Genomic DNA, 20,053 nt, shown 5'->3' on the forward strand with positions numbered 1-20,053 from the left:
TAGACGTGCTCAAGAAAAAAAAGTTCACCGCGACGGGGGGCAGAAAGCACACCCTGTTTATTTTCTTTATTTTACAAAAGCACAATGTTTTGATTCGATTGTAAGTGGACACATACAAAAGTAGAAATATCACAGATTCTTTTTTCATATTTCTTTTTTCTGTATGACCATAAATGACAGAGTAATTGAAGTTTATAGTGCTACTATGTGAAGAAAATCCAGCAAAACGCGCCGGCGCGTTTGTCGACCTCAGAGGGTTAAGTGGTCGTCCAGCTCAAGGGGAATGGGAGGGTCATCAGCTCAATTGGCACATCAACTGCCTCAAACTGATGACTGTATTTCTGGCCCTGAAATACTTTCTCCCACAGTTGAGAGACTGTCATGTTCTAGTGCGGCACAGCGGCAGTCTCTTACATAAATCGCCAGGGAGGTTTGTGCTCACGCAATCTGAACAGAATAGCGAGGCAGATCTTTCTCTGGGCCCAGGAAGAGTTCCTGTTACTCAGGACAGTGTACATCTCAGGGCACCTGAATGTGGGAGCGGATTTACTGTCCAGACAGAAACTACCAATAGGGGAATGGAAACTCCCCCCAGAAGAAGTCAAACAGATTTGGACCAGATTTTACGAAGCAGAGGTGGACCTCTTCGCCTCTTATCAGAAAGCGTAATGTCTCCTCTACTTATATCTGAGTCACCCAGCCCCACTGGGTCTGGATGCGATGGTGCACACATGGCCCAGAATGTGCCTGTATGTGTTTCCTCCAGTTTTCTCTGCTCCCAGGAGTTCTAGCCAGAGTTTGGTTCTCCGAGATAATATCTCTCCTCAACGGCTCGCCATGGACGATTCCGGAGAGGAGAGACCTTCTGTCTCAGACGGAGGGCACGATATTCCATCCCAGGCCCAACCTCTGGAACCTTCATGTTTGGCCCCTGATGGGTACCAACTGAGGGACACTGGGCTTTCGCCTGCCGTTGTTGAGACCATTCTAAGTGCTAGGGCCTCCTCCACTAGAAAGAGTTATACCAACAAATGGGGTGTCTTTGAAAGACGGTGTGTCTTAAATAACGCAGATCCGGTCAACTGCCAGATTGCTTCAGTTCTGGAATTCCTGCAGGAAAAATTATCAACAGGCACATGCCCCACCACTCTCAAGGTTTATGTGGCCGCTCTTTCGGCTTGCCACGCCTTGGTTGACGGGGTACCACTCGGGAGACATCCTCTGCTCGCTCGCTTCATTCGTGGGGCCAGACGACTGAGACCTCCCGTAAGAACCAAGATCCCTTCATGGGACTTAGCTATAGTCCTCGAGGGTCTGGTTGAGACCCCCTTTGAACCTCTAGAGTCAGCGTCTGACAAACTTCTGACCTTAAAGATGTTTTTTTTCTCATGGCTATAACCTCTCTAAAAAGAATCGGGGACATGTAGGCTCTGTCAATATCGCCATCCTGCTTAGACTTTGCCCCAGGGATGGTGAAAGTGATTTTGCATCCTCATCCTAATTACCTGCCTAAGGTACCATTCTCGGCTGTACATCCGGTCACTCTAGAGGCCTTCTGCCCTCCACCGTTCACAACGCCGGAGCAGGAGAGATCTCACAGACTGTGTCCAGTACGTGCTCTTCAGGCCTACGTCCACCACACTAGCCAGTGGCGTAAGTCAGAGCAACTATTCGTTTGTTATGGGGGCAGCAATATGGGTACTGCCGCCACCAAACAGACCATGTCACATTGGGTCAGGGATGCTATTGCTCTTGCCTATGAGGCGCGCGGCCAAGCTTCGCCAACGGGTCTAAGGGCTCACTCCACCAGAGGGGTCGCCTCCTCTGCTGCCTTGGCAAGAGGTGCCCCCTTGCAGTTTGTTTGTGATGCGGCAGGCTGGTCCTCTCCGCACACATTCTATAAGATTTTATAGTTTGGATGTTCATGCCACTCCGGGCTTTCACGTCCTTGAGTCGACATCGCAGGCTAATGTCTAGGGCTTTCTTGCGTTCTTGTGAGCACACCTACACAACCGTAAGGAGTCCAGACACCTTCAAGCACGGCGGCGTGGGCATTCTCGTTCCCAATGAGCTAAGCAGCGCAGCATCGACTGTAGCTTTCGAAAGGGAACGTTTCCGGTTACTTGACTGTAACCTTGTTCCTTGAGAAAGCGGAACGAGATGCTGCGCTGCATTGCCGTGCTGATGATGTCCCAGGACTGCTCTTCAAACAAAATATCTGACGATGCACCTGTGGCTCATCTATTTATAGGCTCGTGTCGCGGGTGCGCGCCGATGACGTCACCGACCGAGGCTATATTGCCTCCGGGTCAATTCTATTGACGTGTTTACACACTATATTCACAGCTGGTCACGATTAAAGACGTTCCCAATGCGCTAAGCAGCGCAGCATCTCGTTCCGCTTTCTCAGGGAACAAGGTTACAGTCAAGTAACCGGAAACTTTCTCTAGACGTTTTGTGCTTTTTGCTAAATGAATAAGTAAATATGGACAATCTTTGCAATTCTCTCTCTTTCTCTGTTTAATTTTGTTAAATTCAATCTTTCAAATCAAATCAGCTTTATTGTCATGGTAATTCAAATATAGTATTGAAAAAAGGCAAAACATTTAGATCATTGTGTGTGTGTGCGTGTGTGTGTGTGAGTGAGTGAGTAAAGTGAGTGAGTGAGTGAGTGTGTGTGTGTGTGTGCGCGTGTGTGTGTGTGTGTGTGTGTGTGTGTGTGTGTGTGTGTGTGTGTGTGTGTGAGTGTGAGTGTGTGTGAGTGTGAGTGTGAGTGTGAGTGTGAGTGTGAGTGTGAGTGTGTGTGTGTGCGTGTGCGAGTGTGTGTGTGTGTGTGTGAGTGTGAGTGTGAGTGTGAGTGTGTGTGTGAGTGTGTGTGTTTGTATGTGTGTGTGTGTGTGTGTGTGTGTGTGTGTGTGTGTGTGTGTGTGTGTGAGTGTGTGCGTGTGCGTGTGCGTGTGCGCGTGCGTGTGCGTGTGTGTGTGTGTGTGTGCGTGCGTGCGTGTGTGTGTGTGTGTGCGTGCGTGTGTGTGTGTGTGCGTGCGTGCGTGTGTGTGTGTTTGCGCAGGTGAAGCGAACGAGAGCTGCTCTCATTTCCGACTCTGCAAGGTTGAATTTAAACCGTGGGAATTTTGATGAAATGTAAACCTTCTGATCATTCATCCAAAATCCAATTTCTGCTTAGCAGAGACCGCTGGTGACTGCTGTGTATTTGGGATCATTATTCTGTGGGAGAGGTTCAAGGGAAGGAAAAAAATGAATTGCTGGATGAGATATTTGCTTGGCTCCTCAGAAAGCTGTCTTCCCTCTTGCTGTCTCTGTCTCTCTCATTAACGCTTGTTTCCTGAGAGATTAAATCTGTCCTGTGTGTGTACACAGTTTATTAGGTACACCTCTCTAAAACTGCAATGGACCACTTTTGACCCCAGAACTGTCTGAATTCTGTGTGTCAATGATTCAAAAAGCTTCTGGAAACCCATGATGATGTAACATCTGACTGTAGATCCGCTGGGTTCATCATCGTGTCGAAGCAGCTTCAGATGATGAGCTTCATGACTGGATGGGCTTTGAAAGATGACAGGAGCACATGGTCAGTAACAGGACAAACAGAGACTGGATGAGAGACAAAATTCTTTCTCATCACAAACAGCAGAAGCTTTCAGATTTTTGGCTAATTAGACTGAATTATCAAGAAAAAATGGTTCGTCAGAGATTACCTTTATTTCAGATTTCAGACTAGCTATGCCCTTTGTTACACATTGGCTCATTCTATGTCATTTAGGCTTTTACAGATCAGATCTGAGAACGAGTCTTTACCTGGTGTGTTTTCATGTTTGTTCCAGTGAAGAATCTAATAAAAGCTGATTCTCCAGTCATTTCATAATGCACAACAGATCTGTGGAGAAACATCACACACACATGTTCAATTCATCCTCACCTCATAATTACAATAAGTGATCCCTGTATCCCGATATGCATGAGGCGTCTCGTCCCGTTGACCTTTTCATTATTTCCATCCACATGAAATCATCGCTGTGAGCTCTGCTGCTGTAATTCTGCGTGCCGTAAGGGTTAGGGTTAGGTTAGGTTCTATATACGGCTAATGATCCGCTCTGGGGGTCTCTTTAAGACATGTCAGGACTGAGACAGAAAGGTAATTGCTCTCTCTATGGCTGCTGAACATCACAGGCTCCAGCTAGGCCCAGAACTGAGCCTTCTGAGAGTAATCCACTTCTGAACATGTTCTTCTGTTCCCGTGTGGAGCGGAGCTGTTGGCGTGAGCGGCTAACATCTTTCTCACAAGTTTCATTGGGTCCCACTGATTCTGTAAATTAGCAAAGGAACACGCTAAGAACAAAGTTCTGCCAACCAGTGGAGAAGGTGCGATAAATCCTGCTGGATTCCACTGTTTTTCTGTTGGTTGGTTTTTTCACGCTTGTTAGTCTACCGCTTGAATCTAACCCACATCTAACACTAAAAAAAGACCTGATGTATTGATGCACATCAGAAAGCAGATTCACATGGGTTTTCTTGCTGCCACACTCACTTTCAAAGCAAATATACCAGAACTTTGGTTGCTCTTTTTCAGGGGATACAAAAAGCCAGTCAAATGTTCCTTATGCTCTCTTAAAGATATTCAGCTAAATGAATGGTTTCTGTGGCACAAACAAAGTGACTTCAAAAGCCACGTGGTAAAGTTTTCCTGGAACCCTGTGTTGGCCCATCGAGCGGATATCGAGCCAGCAGACGAGCTTCAAAGGCCTGGTTTCGGCTCGACCCTTTGGATGTTCACTAAACGAACCCCACGACCTTCTCGAGCTCCTCTTTCATCGGCCAGAGGATGTGACCCGATGCACACTGCCATCAAAAGCTCTTCAGACGGTTTAATGAGAGCATTTTAAATACCACTGTTAGCATCTGCTCATTAGAACCTTCACATCGATTCATTTATTTTAATTAAAAACCTCCTCCAACAGTGAGCCTTCAGTTCAGAACTGAATATGAACATGCACGTGTAGTAGACGTGAACATACCTGGAGCGACACGTCAGACTTTGTGAGACTGTATATGTCTGGAGGAAGGGTTCGTTTCAGAGCCTCCTGGATCGGTGTCAGTGTGTGTTCTGAAGCCGCCCGTCTCAGGTACATTCAACTCTGTATCTCTCCCACAAAGCATCAGCTACACCTAATCTCCTCTGAGAAAAGGATAAATAATGAATGCGTGTCTCTCTAATTAAAGAGCTCAGTCGCTCCCGGTCACGCTTGATTACGCCGGCGCACTCAAAGAATAGATGTGAGCGCTGGCCCTCCAGAAGCGCCTGACACAGCGAGGACGCATTGTGTGAGAGCGCGAGCAAAACACTAACGTGTGTGAGAGAAGCCTTCTGACATTTCTGTGCTGATTAACTTTAATACCCTCTACCTTACAACAGCCAACACTATCAACAGGGATGAGCAGCGGTGGATGATTACTACCCGAACCCTCCACTTACTGCCGCCACTCGACATTCTTCCAGCACGGGAATGTGACGCACAACTCAAAACTGAAGCGTGATGATGTGACTGGTTCACCCTTCCGTTAGTGTTGCATTTGAAAAGGTAAATAGACAAACTGATTGTAGGACATTAAAGGGATAGTTCGCCTGAAAATGAACACTTGCCCCAAACCTGTATGATTTAACTTCTGCTGAAGTCATAAGAGGATATCTTGAAGAACGTTGGGAACTGAAAAACACCAGAGTTCACTGACTTTCTCTGTATGGACAAATATTTCTCAGAATATTTTCTTTTTTGTTTCACAGATACAAAAATTTGGTATTAATTCTGCAGAATAAACACAGAGTTAATGGCAAGCAGCTCAAATTACATCTTAAAACCAAGTCTCCTTTCTAGCATGTCAGCTGGCAGTTTAATGGGGATCTGAACATCAGCTTTCTGAAACGCCGTGGTCTATCATTAGAGAAGCACCTGCACCTGACTTGTTATATGTGTACAACACTTCAACGCTTTAAGTCTTGAATGGATTGTGAAATCTAGTGTCAACCCCTCCTCTATGACAACACGAAAATAATGACATCAGGCGAGGACTGACCTGTCAATCACATCCGGCAGCTTATTTTGTGCTCTTTTTCAAAAGTGTCTGTTTGCTAATGAGCCAGAGATTCCTTAAAAGGAAATCCATGGCAATCCCCTGTGTAAGGTAAGGCAACATAATTAACTTACAGCCATGATTTAGCCCTTTTAAATGAGCTCTCTCTTTTTTCTTAATTATTCCACCTGCTTTGACACTGTGGTTAACGTCCCGCTTGTCCTGCGAGGGTTCGTCTCCGGGGACTCGGGGGTGTCAGCGTGTTCCCTTAATGAACATGTTCATCCCCCCTGCTAGCACACCTCCTGCAGTCCAGCAGCTCGAGGCATCTGTAAACGCTGAGACCTTTATGAAGCACGGAGGGAAAACGCTCTATCGATTTCTTCACGTCACTGTTTAATGCCGTCTCAGCAGCGGCTTGTGTGATGTAGACGTTTAGCCCTATTTCTTCAATGACAGGCAATTCTCAAGCGCTTCTGTGTAATTAAAACAAAGGAAGATCATCCAGTGGTTTGCAAATCCAGCCATCTTCAGACTGATGTGGTCAGACACTATCAACACCACATCAGAACAAGCATCACACAAATCTGAATTCAGATGTGGAGGAATTTTCCAAACTTATAATTAAGCAGATGTGCAAATGGTGAGCGAATGGTAATTAATCATGATTACTTTAATTACGCATTGTTTTCTTGGTAATGAGGACGCTGCTCGGCACACAGTGTTTTTCCTTCAGACAACGACGCCAATCCAACCGGCGCTGCTCTGGATATTAAAAACGTCAATCTTTCTCATGCAAATAACTTTGCCTCATTTTCAGTTGGTGAACTTACAGAAATTATTTTTCTCACTCTTTCTTTGAAGTGAAATTTTCTTCCCTTGTGAAGAAAATGGTGTGATATGATCTTTAATTAAGAGATAGAGTAAATGTCCCTCTCGCTGCGGCATGAAGAAGTGTGTTGTTTCTGAAACACCACTTGTGTCGAGAGTTTATAGTGGAAATCAAAAAGAGGCACTTGATTGTTTTAATTGAATGAGTATGCATGAATGTCACTGTCTATGCCTCAACAAAACACACAAAGACCGTCAGATAACAGACGGCTTCAACTCCAGAAATCTACAAGAAGATGTTTGCAGGAGATTAGAAATGTTTGGAGTGCTCAGAGGGAAACTCTCTCTCTCTCTCTCTCTCTCTCTCTCTCTCTCTCTCTCTCTCTCTCTCTATATATATATATATATATCTGTCTCTCTTGCTATCTCTCTCTCTCTGTCTCTCTCTCTCTCTGTCTCTCTCTCTCTCTCTCTCTCTCTCTCTCTCTCTCTCTCTCTGTCTCTCTGTCTCTCTCTCTCTCTCTCTCTCTCTCTCTCTGTCTCTCTCTCTCTCTCGCTCTCTCTCTCTTTAGTGTGTATCTTGAAATCTCAGCTGGCCAATCAGATGTGAGCGTCACACATTAGCCATCTGTTCTCTTCGGTAGAACATTAAAGTGAAAACTGCCACGTTCAGTTCTGCCCTTGACATTCTTCACTAACTGAAACACACGCTGTAGTGATGGAGGATCTGAGCAAACACCTGGCACATCAGAAGACCGCGCTCACTCTCATTAAACTCAACAAGAGCCGAGCAAAGATTTATGCTTATTTAGTTTGTTCAGATGGACAACCGGAGGAGTGATGGAGAGATATACAGGAGGAGCATATGAGGGATGCTGACACACACACACACACACACACACACACACACACACACACACACACACACACACACACACACACACACACACACACACACACACACACACACACACACACACACACACACACTCCTTCATCTCAATGCATCTGGTGAATTCACTGTGTGTAACGGCTCAAACTGCCACAAATACTTGAAATCTGTTTTCTGACATGAAAACTCTGGAATTTTTGCTTTTCTACATGTCTCAGTTTCTCTGTGCGAAATGTCTCCATCTGGCTGTTGAACAGAATCTGTCTGTGCAGTTTTACATGAAACTAAATAATCAATGCATATTTCATTGTGAAAAGGCTCATTACGATAATGAGATTTTCTCTGTGGAGAGTTTGCAGATCAACAGGAAAAAGAAAACATCAAAGAAAGCTTGAGCATAAAGCCTGTCACAGGTTCACTGAACATGGGCTTCGGCAGCTGAAACACTCATCTGTCATGTGACTTCAAGGCACTAAAACTCAATTATTCTAATTGATCACTGATAGGAATGTAATCCACTATAGTTTAGTACCTTGACTGATGGAGTGTTTTCAGTTCTGATATGCTCAAATCAAACCAGTGTGATCGTACTTGTCAAAGACAGTTAAGAATTACTGTCATTTAGGATTTAACATTTAATTATGCAGCTATATCCAGATGACAGATGACAGCATTGACACATAACTAATTATTTGTTTTGTTGTTTGTTTTCCTGTACAGCACCACTGACTGACAAGCCGCCCAAGATCCTCTTCCCGTATGAGAATAAGCTGAGCGTCATGGAGATGCAGATGGGTAAGAACAGCGTGTATCTGCACATTATGATACTGTGAAACTGTGTGTAGGGTCTGGCATTATTGTGTGGTGCTCTGTGTGTGTTTCTGCGCGGCACTGAAATGAATGTGCTGTGTTTGATCACCTGTGTAATGTGTCAGAATCGCACCTTTGTAAAACAATAGAGTTTTTATGTGCCGCATTTCATGGTCGTTTACGGCTAAATGAGTGTCAGAGACACTGACTCGACTGAGTGAACATGAATGATGCCACTGTCACAAAGACTAACCAGGCTCAGATCACTAGAAATATGGAAATAACTCCACTAAACCATGATTTCTGAAAGACTAGAGTAGAAGTGCAGTGCAAATCAACTGTTAAGGTGTCAGTGTGAGAAGCTCTGGTCAGGACTGAGGAATCTCTGAGTCTCGGGATAATGTTCTATAGGCATCTAGAAGAGTTAGAGTCTAACCATTCAAATTTATTTCTATAGCACTTTGTTTCAAAGCAGCTTTGCAGAATGTCATGATGGTAATGTTTAGAATATCTTAATATATATATGCTTTATAGTTGCATATACTTTATTAGCGGATTAGAGCTGGGCGATACACATTGTACATAGTACATAATATCTTTAGCAAAGAATGAAAAAACTCTGTGATCTTTGGATAATGGAGAAAAGAGGCAATTCCAGGGGGCCAGTTCTCCTCAGAGAACTATAGTCAAAGTATAATGAATTTGATAGATATGTTACTCCATTGATTGAACTGTAAGATTAAGTAGATGTTGTCCATCTGGAGCTCAAGCAGATCGTCCAGGAATCCTGACATATTCTCACAGAAGAGAAATATCTCTACGATGCAGAAATTAGCTGAAATTAAGCTGTCAGTTTAAGGAAATTCTTGAAGAGGAATTGTTCAAGTTGGTAGATGTTGAAAAGAGAATTCTTTGTCTTCAGTTTTGTTCATAACTTTTTGACTGGTGTATTTTGACTAAGATTGTAAGGTTGTGGAAGCCGATATGTTTTGTAATGTAGCTGGATGGATTATTACGTTGATTTGAAAATGGATTTACTGTATATCTAGATGGAAGTGTTTGCCTTAATGTGATTTGTGGCTTCTGCATTAGAAAAAGGCAATTGATCAGAGTAACACACCTGTGAAAAAAAATCTTTGAACTTATGTTTTCTGGCTTGATAATAATGAATAAAAGCTATATAATTGTATACATTGTGTAAATAGCTATACAAACGTGTCTCATTCCAAATCTAGTGGACTTTCTTTGCCTGTTGTAATAACCCGAGCGCTGTTGTTCTCAGCTAACCCTCCAGCGCTTGCAGCCGAACCCATGACTCCTGACGCACAGTTGAAGCGATGAGGTCTGACACCCGGGCACGAGAGATGGCCACCCAACACTGCCTGACTCACTTGCTAAATGGCACCCGCCTTTCATTTCCATCTGAATGCACCTCTTGAGAATCCAAAACAATGTGCAAGGACGATTGTCAGAGACTCGACAAGAACCCTTTTGGCAAGTGGGTCACCAGTGGATTGGATGGATTAGTTTAGCATTGTACGGTAAAGTTGTGCTTCAGAATGGTCAGGCCTGAAGACATTGCTTATAAACGGAGTGTAATAAGAGTTTACAGTGTTTAACCCCTGAGGGATGTAAAGAAGGTTAATAGAACGTTTGCCTTTCAAAACCGACACGGATGATACTATTGTGGTTAGTTTATTCTTCTTGCCATTTGCAATTTCGTATGTATATATTACAATTCTCTAAGCAAATAAACAGAAGAAAGAAGCTTGGTCTCCTCTTCTTGTGTTTATTTCTCCGTCTGTAGTTATGTTGAGATGCTGTTGATTCTGGTGCAGCTGAGCATCATGATGAATCAAAGACTAGCAAGCACTATTATTTCTGGAAAAGCCTACGTGTTGTTTAGCCTGGGTTTCCCCATGCTGCCTTGCACGCAGCGCAGTTGTATTCACGCTGCTTGGCAGCCTGGATACCATGGACCAGATTTTCCCCTCAAAAAGGGAACCAATCACAGAACGGGGAGGGAGCAGCAAGACGATGACGACGTCTATGTGACACACCGAAGCAGTTTGTTTATATCTATGGATCCAACATGGCATCAGATGCGAAGTTACCTTTCGATGCAGCCTTAGATAGTGTTCTCAGTAGTTTAGAACGCAAGTTTATTTCGTCTTCTTCCTCGTCGAATTTCTGTCGCTCTACATACGTCATCTGTTAGAATTGAAACGATTGGCTATGAGCTACGTACAGGCGCATTTGATAGACATTCGTAGCGCCCAATAAACGGCTCTGTGCATTCGTAAACCACGCCTCAAATACGAGAAAATGAAAATGTGGTTCCCAGACCACGTCTCAATGAGACGAGGTTTGACGTTAGCCAAGCTACGTGTTGTTAGGATTTTATTGCAAATCAGCCTGATTTCATGTGCTAGTGCATAGAACCTTTTCAAAACTGATAATTATATAACTGTGCGAAAGCTCTAGGTTTCCACGTGTCGATTCCCCAGTCCATTGTTCCTCGACCGCTGCGGTTTGGTAAATGTCACAGCTGTGAGGCTGTACGGCAGATCAATATTACATCATTTCTCTCAATTAGAGAAAGCTTATCGTTAGTCTTAGGAAGTCTTATCTATATTCAGCTGAGCTTTCCAAGTTACAGGGCAAGAGTTACATGGTAGATAAAAGGCCAGCATGATTCCCTCAGATAATTCAATTCTCCTCATATTGAATCGATGACATTGGTCAGACTGTCCAGCCTCCAGAAACCTTTAACTAGCTGTAGATTTATTTGCACACAACGTTGACTTGTTTTATTGGTACTTTAGTTCTGCTTTACATTTGGGGACTGTACATGCTTTGTATCTGCTGAACCTTTTAATATCTTACATTCTGGGAAGTAAATGTAAATGAGGTTACTGTCGATCCCTGAATTATCACTATTCTGTCCTGTCTATTGAGGTTTAAGATTTGAGCACTTAAATATGGTTTAATCTTCTTTATCTCTTTGAAATGGATTTATCTTTGAACGTGAGTGCCGAAGTCTTTAAATCAGTTCAGAGCAAATAACAGGCTTTATTTGTCCTCTTGTGTCTGTTGTGTACAGGATCCACTGAGCCTGTTTGTATTGATTGGGAATGATGATAGCTTTCCTAGAAAATGGATGAGCTGTTGATTTGTACTTTTCATTTTCAGAAATCCTATAGCATAATGCTCACTGCAGGAATCAGAATCAAATCATCTTCCTCTTGAGTTGATCCAGTCCATGCGAGTCGATTCAAATTCACTTTAGCCAGCTGCAGTTCTCCGTCGAGTCGAGAGTTCTCATGTTGTTCTCTTGAGTGTTTTTCATAGGAACAAATAATCTCTTCATAATATTGAGCAAAAGATGAAGACCACATCTAATCTTTTGGAGAGTTAAGCGTGTGCAAACAACTGTTGGTGAATCACAATTTGTGATTCCATAATTTGAAGGTGCTTCATAATCAAATTCCACAGACCAAACGCAGCTAATTTTTACATGCTGTTTAATTTAGATCTGAAATCGATCATGCCACAGTAATAGACCAGCACTGCAAATGAGTTTCTTCATTTAAAAAAAACTAAAGCATTTTCCACAGACAACAACAATACTGTGGATCAGAATTATTCGTCTATGCAGAAGTACTAGTTATTTCATGAACATGACTTCTGTTTACCTGCTAGGGTTAGTTCCCCAAATTAAACTCTTTGAGTGACTCTGACCAGTCAGTTCTTATATATAAACATCTCACTTTGTGGGTTTGCATGAAGTTGCAGGGAACTGAAGGAGCCGGTGGTGTGTATTCATGATCCTGTGGATGAAAGTGTATGTAGATCTGCTGTTCTGGCTCCAGCACAGAGGAGGAATGCCTCGTGAGCTCATGTTGTTGGACTTCTCTCAGCAGGAACGGCTGTCCTCTATCACTCTTACCCCGAGGTGGACCTGCATGGCATTGAAATCAGTGGAAATTTGCTGTCCTGCTCTGCCTGTGACTGAGCTTCATTTCCCAGTGATCCCAGAGGCAGGAAGTGATGATTCTCACTTCCTGTGTCCGTCTGACGGGCTTCACTTCAGGGATCGGGACTGGAGGCAGACGCTTCGGCTTAAGCCTCTCCGGCCACTAAGAGACACGATTACACCCGGTGTCCCTCCTCACTCACACCTCTATAATGCCCCCCTCTCTCTCTCTCTCTCTCTCTCTCTCTCTGTCCCTCATCTCTTCTAGAACTGCGTTTCACTGCTCTTCTGGTCTGAGTATCTGCTTTCTGCACTGTGCTGGAAGTGTGGCAAAGCAGAACAGGCTTCACACGCTGGAAGGAAGATATAATTGATATCATGAATCCAGTACTGTTATATGTCTCCTTCCATTAACATCTGTGTGTGTTCTGCGAGTAATGTCCCTCCTCCACCAGAAGAACTGAGTGTGTGTTCTGCTCCTCCACCAGAAGAACTGAGAGACAGAACACATGCTGTGTCCTTCAGGGACGGTGACGGTCACTTACCGTTGATCCTTTCCAAACATGCACACAGATGAGATGACGGAGATCGTGAATCGGCCGACAGAATCTCTGAATGCCCTGTTAAGTGGACACATCGAGTTTGGTTAACATCACATCCCTTTAATGAGATTTTAGGTAGGAGAATGAGATGCTGACAGATAAATAGATGAGGGCTGACACATAACACCATTAAATACTGTAGGGAAAAAGAGTGTGTGCAGAATTCAGGCTGCAGTGAACTTACAAATGTGAAACGCTTATGTAACCGAGGCACTTTTCATGTCCATGTGGACGACTGGCGTATAGAGAGTCTGAGTCTCGTCCTCCAACACTCCTGACATCTCACTCGCTGTGCACACATCATTTACTGTCCACGAGTAGATTGACAAATGAATGGAGCTTCGTTTGTCTCTTTTAATGAATCATTCAACTAGGAATTACCCGTTTGATTTGTCGAATCAGACGAATACTTCACTGAATTGAAGTTATGATTAATTTCAGGTATCTCAAAATTATGCTAGTATCAAATTTGTGATAGCTTTACCATTACCATTGTCATGAAGTCTATTATTAATTTTAATATGAATGCATTGCAGACATCCCAAGTCTCCCGGAAGTTCCGGGAGTCTCCCGCATATTGATAGCGGCTCCCTGATGCCCGCAAATCAGTTAAAATCTCCCGGAAGCAAGAGCGCGCAAGCGTAGCAGAACTACTATTATTACTAATATTTACACAGCAAAACAAAAAAAGCAGTAGAGATTTTCTGCAGTGCTTATATAAGATAAACACCATGGAAACGTATGCGTCTGCCAGATTATCAGTTATGGTTAGTCATGCATTGATTTTTGTGTGTCTGAAGCTGAAGCTGAGGTTCTCCCTCACACATTCTGCTGATCTGAGAGAAACTGCTGTTTGTGTGACTTTCATGAATTCACTGCGCAAAACAAGATTCCCTGTGCGGGTGAAAACACATCTGAGAAGCGCTGAGCGACACACAGTAACCGTCGACCCACACACACACACACACACACACACACTAACAGTCCGACGGTAAAGGTCCGTCGCTGGGCTGTCAAACACACACACACACACACACACACACACACACACACACACACACACACACACACACCTACCTCAGTCACACACACACACACACACACACACACACACACACACACACACCTCAGTCACACACACACACACACACACCTCAGTCACACACACACACACACACACACACACACACACACACACACACACACACACCTCAGTCACACACATCGTCTTGTTCTCCCAAGCGGACACTAGACTTATACGTGAAATGCTACTAACATGTTGACGACGTCTCTACGAAAGATTCCTAACCCTTCTCCAGCGCTCCACGATCTGCACTCTGCCATCTCCATAGTCGTTCTCCTTCGTCTCTGTGCCTTTCCCTGTCACCGTGGTTTACTCTGGTCATCGACGACTGAGGTGTGTGTGCCTCTCAACCATCATTCTCCCACTCTGTTGTGTTCAGGAAAGAACTATTACTCTCAGTTGACATCTCATCATCCCTCATCATCCCTCATCATCCCTCATCATCCCTCATCTCGCTGTTTCCACCTGCTATCAACGTGTGGTCATTCTCTTTGCAATTTCAATAAACTGATGTTAAATGTTCTCCGGGTTCTCCTATCGTTACACATATAAACAAAGTTGTGTTTTTGTAGTCTTGGGCATCGTGGTGTTTCCCCTGTAAATCGGTTTCCCCATATTCATCCTATTGGGGCCAGTTTCACATTACCGCTGCTTCAGGAAGAGATGCAGTCCAACACATGCACACGGTCACTGGACCGGCTCTGGAGGACCGTGATGGACCACTGAACTGCGTTTAGTGACGCTCCGCTCTTCGGAAGGTGAATGATGGATTATCGCCAAGAGCAAAGTCTAAGGAAAGTTAGCCCACGGTTTAATGTCATCTGAATGTCCCCCAGACATGAAGAGTTGTGCTCAGATGTCAGACATCAGCTGGTGTGTGTCAAGAGATCAAAACACTGTGGAGAACGTCTCCATCTGCTCTTTTGAGTGACAGTTGTGCAGTTTTATTAGTGCACATTACTCCATCTCAAATGCAGCCATTTTTGTGATCATGCAAATCTTTCATGTTTTAATTTATTGAAAAAAAATTACGCCTTTTATTAACCCTTTAAAACCGGATGTGTCGTCGACGACACAGCCAACCAAGCTGTATTCATGTCACTGTAACTCTTCAACCGTTTGCACTATCAAAATAATTCAAATAGTTCCTGGAAGTAGACATCATGTGCTTTTCACCAATATATGGCTTATTACGATAATGTCATGTCCGTCTGCAAATGACAGCAGCGTGGGATGGAAGGATTTGAACAGAGAGATACGACGCGCGGCAGGTTAGAGTGTTTTGGATTGCATAAAATAATAAAAGAAACGAACAAATACATGGCGAAAGAAGTGTTAGACAGCAGAAGAGGGGATTGGGATGATTTTTAATGAAATTTGGGAGGCGGATGGCCGTTACTCTTTCACGTATCTAAGCATGTAGTGCGTGCGTGCCTATGAATGTGCGCATTTGAATGTGTGCGTGTATGAAAAAAAATGTCCTAAATGAAAACTGTGCAGCCCAATGTCACAAAAAAGACTTGTATATATGTATTATAGTTCATTTTTCAACTTTAAAGTGTTAGTTTCTTTTGTTCATGATTTTTTCTGTTTTTTTATTTTTGTCTATTTAAATTCTATTTACAAACTCACCACACACAATAATGGTCAATAACTGTAATTTGTTGAAAGCTTATCTTTTTCTGAAAAAGATGACACCTTGCACATAAAGATAGCACATTGTTTTAGAATTTTACAGTCAAAAAATCTAATTATGTGAAAAACACCTATTTTAGCTTCAGGTTCTAAAGGGTTAATTTCTTTATTATTCATTTTTACTTGTTATGAATCTATTCTTTATCAATTCTAGATGTTCATGTAATTGTACGTTGATTTCTTTGAGCGTATTTTCCTTCAGACTTGATTCCATGATGTGCATCTGTTCTCATCTCTATAATTCAGGAACATGGTGACCGAACCAGATCTGCTGGTACATGTTGACTTGAGCTCATCCTCTAATGCAGGGGTGGGGAACGTTGATCCTGGAGGGCCATTGTCCTGCAGAGTTTAGCTCCAACCCTAATCAAACACACCTAATCAATGTCTTCAGGATTACTGAAGTTGCAGGCAGCCAAATGTTTTTTTCAGGGTTGGAGCTAAACTCTGCAGGACAATGGCCCTCCAGGATCAACGTTCCCCACCCCTGCTCTAATGGTTGCAAAAGTACCAAGAACTTTATTATGTACGTTCACCAGTACCTTCCTGTTTTATAAGCACACAGCATATAAAATGTTAAGTTTCTGAAGACTAAGGGCTTCTTGTCTCTCTTTTCATTCTGCAAATATCTTTTTTTCCCCCTCTGTACTCTGATCTTCACAAACTTTATCTGTTAGATACACTACTTTGGATTTTGTTATAATCTATTTACTAAGATTTTTCTATCATATTTTGAATATTTGCTATTACAATTTTAATATTTACTTGATTCATTCGTTGTCTTTATAATTTTACATTTTATTTAATACAATTTGATCTGACATAATCATTGCTCTTCTGCCTAGATCTCCCTGCATCAATTCTATACATTATATACAGTTCATCACATTTGACTATTTAAAGCTATTATTGCTTTGCTAAATGTTATTTTTAATTCATGTTAGCACAAGACCACAGTCCCCCTGTGGTGAAAATCCAGCTTTTATTGTTGTTTATGTGTCTATGTGGTGTTTTTAATCTGCTTTAAGACACACCATGTGTAAATCCATAAGTCGACAGCATTGCTGAGTATTTCCTCCTTAAAACTGCAGTGAACCAAAGACAGTCTCAAAAACACACTTTGAAATCGCTGGTGTTTCTGACGTCACAAACTACCTTGTAACCAATCAGATCAACGTGTGATCGTCAACCAGTGGATCTCTGAGCTGAGGGAGTGAGTGGAGGCGGGGCTCATTTGCATATTCATAGAACCGCGCATACTAAATGAGGCAAGGGTGTCGAGTTACATTCAAGATGTTTTAAGGCATGAAGATTTTTTTTTTAAGGAAAAAAACGTTTAAATATGTAATTGTGGTGATCAAAGATGAGTTTTAAGGGATAAAATGATGGACTACAGGAGGACTTTAACTCCTCAGGTTAGGGTTGGATCTTTACACGAGTTCAGTGTGTTGCAGCAGTCGTGCCGTCAACAGACACTCGTATCGCAGGACCGACTCTTAGTGTCTGATTGCCCTGGAGTTGAACATAATTTCATCATGGATTTCGCCTCATGGCCGAGGTGCTTTATGTGTTACCATCAGGCAATCTCGCAGTGATGCAGAAGAGGTGACAGTAGCATAAAAAAAGGGCATTATCTTAGCCCGGAAACAGGCTTCAGGGACAGAACCATTGTTACTGTGAGCTGCAGCAACTGGCAGAGATTTCTCAGAGCTAAATTACAGTGCAAATTCACAAATGGACAGCAATAATTGCAGGCTTTGTGTTGCTAAATAGAGGCTCAGAGAGCATGTGTGACCCGAACCCTCCCTTAACAAGCAGATTCTGTCTCGTTTAGTGACAGTGGCTCAGGAAACAGATTATCCTCCTAAACGAGTCCACATCCTCTTTTATTCCTGTCCAGACACACACACACGCAAGCATGCACACACACTCACAGACACACACTCACACGCACACACACACACACACACACACACACACACACACACACACACACACACACACACACACACACACACACACACACACGCACGCTCCCACTCACACACACACACACACACACACACACACACACACACACACACACACACACGCACACACATCTGCAGTGATTTAACATTACTTTGCATCAGTGGGGTTTCTCAGCTCTACATCATATTCACATGCTGTGTTTAAATGAGTGTGTGTAATTGCAGATCCGTTTGCTATGGAAACAAAAGGCTTAATTGATCTCTGCACGCCTGCAACCCGTACTGAGATACAGAGTGACACGTGTTTTGATGAAAACACAAAACCAACAAGCTGGAATGTGACATCTGGTTGTGGAGGATTGAGCCTGTAATCAGAATTATGTGAATCAGGCAAAGAAATTCATGAAAGCCTTGCAAATATGCTGAACGCAAAACATTCATCAAATGGATGATTCTCTGTGTAATTGCGGTTCATGCTTTTGAAAATACGTAAATACTTTCAGGTCAAGTCATCTTATGTTTTATACACGACATTATAAGATAAACAGAGACCACGTGTGGCCACCATAAAAACCATCTTGGCCTCTAATCCTCTCCTGCTAACCATGGTTATGACACACACACACACACACACACACACACACACACACACACACGCGCACACACACACACACACACACACACACACACACACACTAAACCGACCCCTAAACCCACCCATCACACAAAACTTCCTGCATTTTTACATTTTTTAAAAACTTAAAATTTACTTTATTTTTATACTAGATTTACAAGCCCCTAAAGTGAGGTTTTTGGAGGTTTGTTGGAGATTTTGTCAGGTTTTGTTCACAAATTTGGTCCTGACTACCTTGTAAATATTACATGGTCCATGTTTACATTATAGTACAAAATTAGTTTTTCTATAAGTTTCCCCTTTTGTATATATGGTGATAAAAACTGAAAGACTAACACTTGTGTAGGTGTTAAAATTGTAAAATGTAAAAGTTAAAAACAATTTAGATTCAGAATATATCAGTATGGTAATAGGGTAGAAATGTAGCAAATGTCTGTCTTTTTAATTTTTACATTATGTATTGTATTCATTTTAAATTTAAGCTTCTTGAAAAGAGTATGTAAACTTGCAGATCGGCCTGTAGGATCATAGAGGAGTTTTGCTGGTGTTTGGGTTTGTGGTGTTTAGAAAATAATTCATGTAATCTGAAAGATGTCTGATAAATGATCCACAGTTTATTCACATAGGGTTAGACTGATGCTGTGATCACTGTGTGAAGAGTTTTGAAAAGTGACTCAAGTATCAAGAAATGTGTCCAAAGTGATTGAAAAAACTATAATGCGCTTATTGTTTCTTGCTCTTTCATAGAGAAACTCCCCTCCTCTCTCACTGTATCTCATCACTCGCTCGTACTCTCACTCTGCTGAGCAGTTCTCAGAGGGATCAATGGCTTTTGTATTCATCATGTAATTGAATAAAAGCACCTTCTGAATGAATAAATGTGAATGTCTCTCACTGAGAGAAGGTTTCCTTTCACTTCATGCGGTCAGTTCATTTCGCCTCTGTCGGCAGGTTTGATCAGGTTTGATCAGGTTTGAACAGGTTTTATCAGGTTTGAACAGGTTTGAACAGGTTTGATCAGGTTTGATCAGGTTTGAACAGGTTTGATCAGGTTTGAACAGGTTTGAACAGGTTTGAACAGGTTTGATCAGGTTTGAATAGGTTTTATCAGGTTTGAACAGGTTTCATCAGGTTTGAACAGGTTTGATCAGGTTTGAACAGGTTTGATCAGGTTTGAACAGGTTTCATCAGGTTTGAACAGGTTTGAAAAGGTTTGATCAGGTTTGAACAGGTTTGAAAAGGTTTGATCAGGTTTGAACAGGTTTGATCAGGTTTGAACATGTTTGATCAGGTTTGAACAGGTTTGATCAGGTTTGATCAGGTTTGAACAGGTTTGATCAGGTTTGATCAGGTTTGAACATGTTTGATCAGGTTTGAACATGTTTGATCAGGTTTGATCAGGTTTGAACAGGTTTGAACAGGTTTGATCAGGTTTGAACAGGTTTTATCAGGTTTGAACATGTTTGATCAGG

General features: G+C 42.6%; 1 protein-coding gene across 4 annotated transcripts in view; it reads left to right on the forward strand.

The window, feature by feature from the left end:
* il1rapl1b (interleukin 1 receptor accessory protein-like 1b) overlaps positions 1-20,053 on the forward strand; it is a 237,163-nt gene that overhangs the window by 171,434 nt on the left and 45,676 nt on the right. For all 4 annotated transcript variants that reach the window (XM_079857724.1, XM_079857726.1, XM_079857725.1 and 1 more), the window contains exon 6: positions 8,531-8,605. In XM_079857724.1, the coding sequence (XP_079713850.1) occupies positions 8,531-8,605 (75 nt within the window). The remainder of the gene's footprint in view (positions 1-8,530; positions 8,606-20,053) is intronic.

This window comes from Squalius cephalus, assembly GCF_949319135.1.
Source record: "Squalius cephalus genome assembly, chromosome: 22".
NCBI lineage: Eukaryota > Metazoa > Chordata > Actinopteri > Cypriniformes > Leuciscidae > Squalius > Squalius cephalus.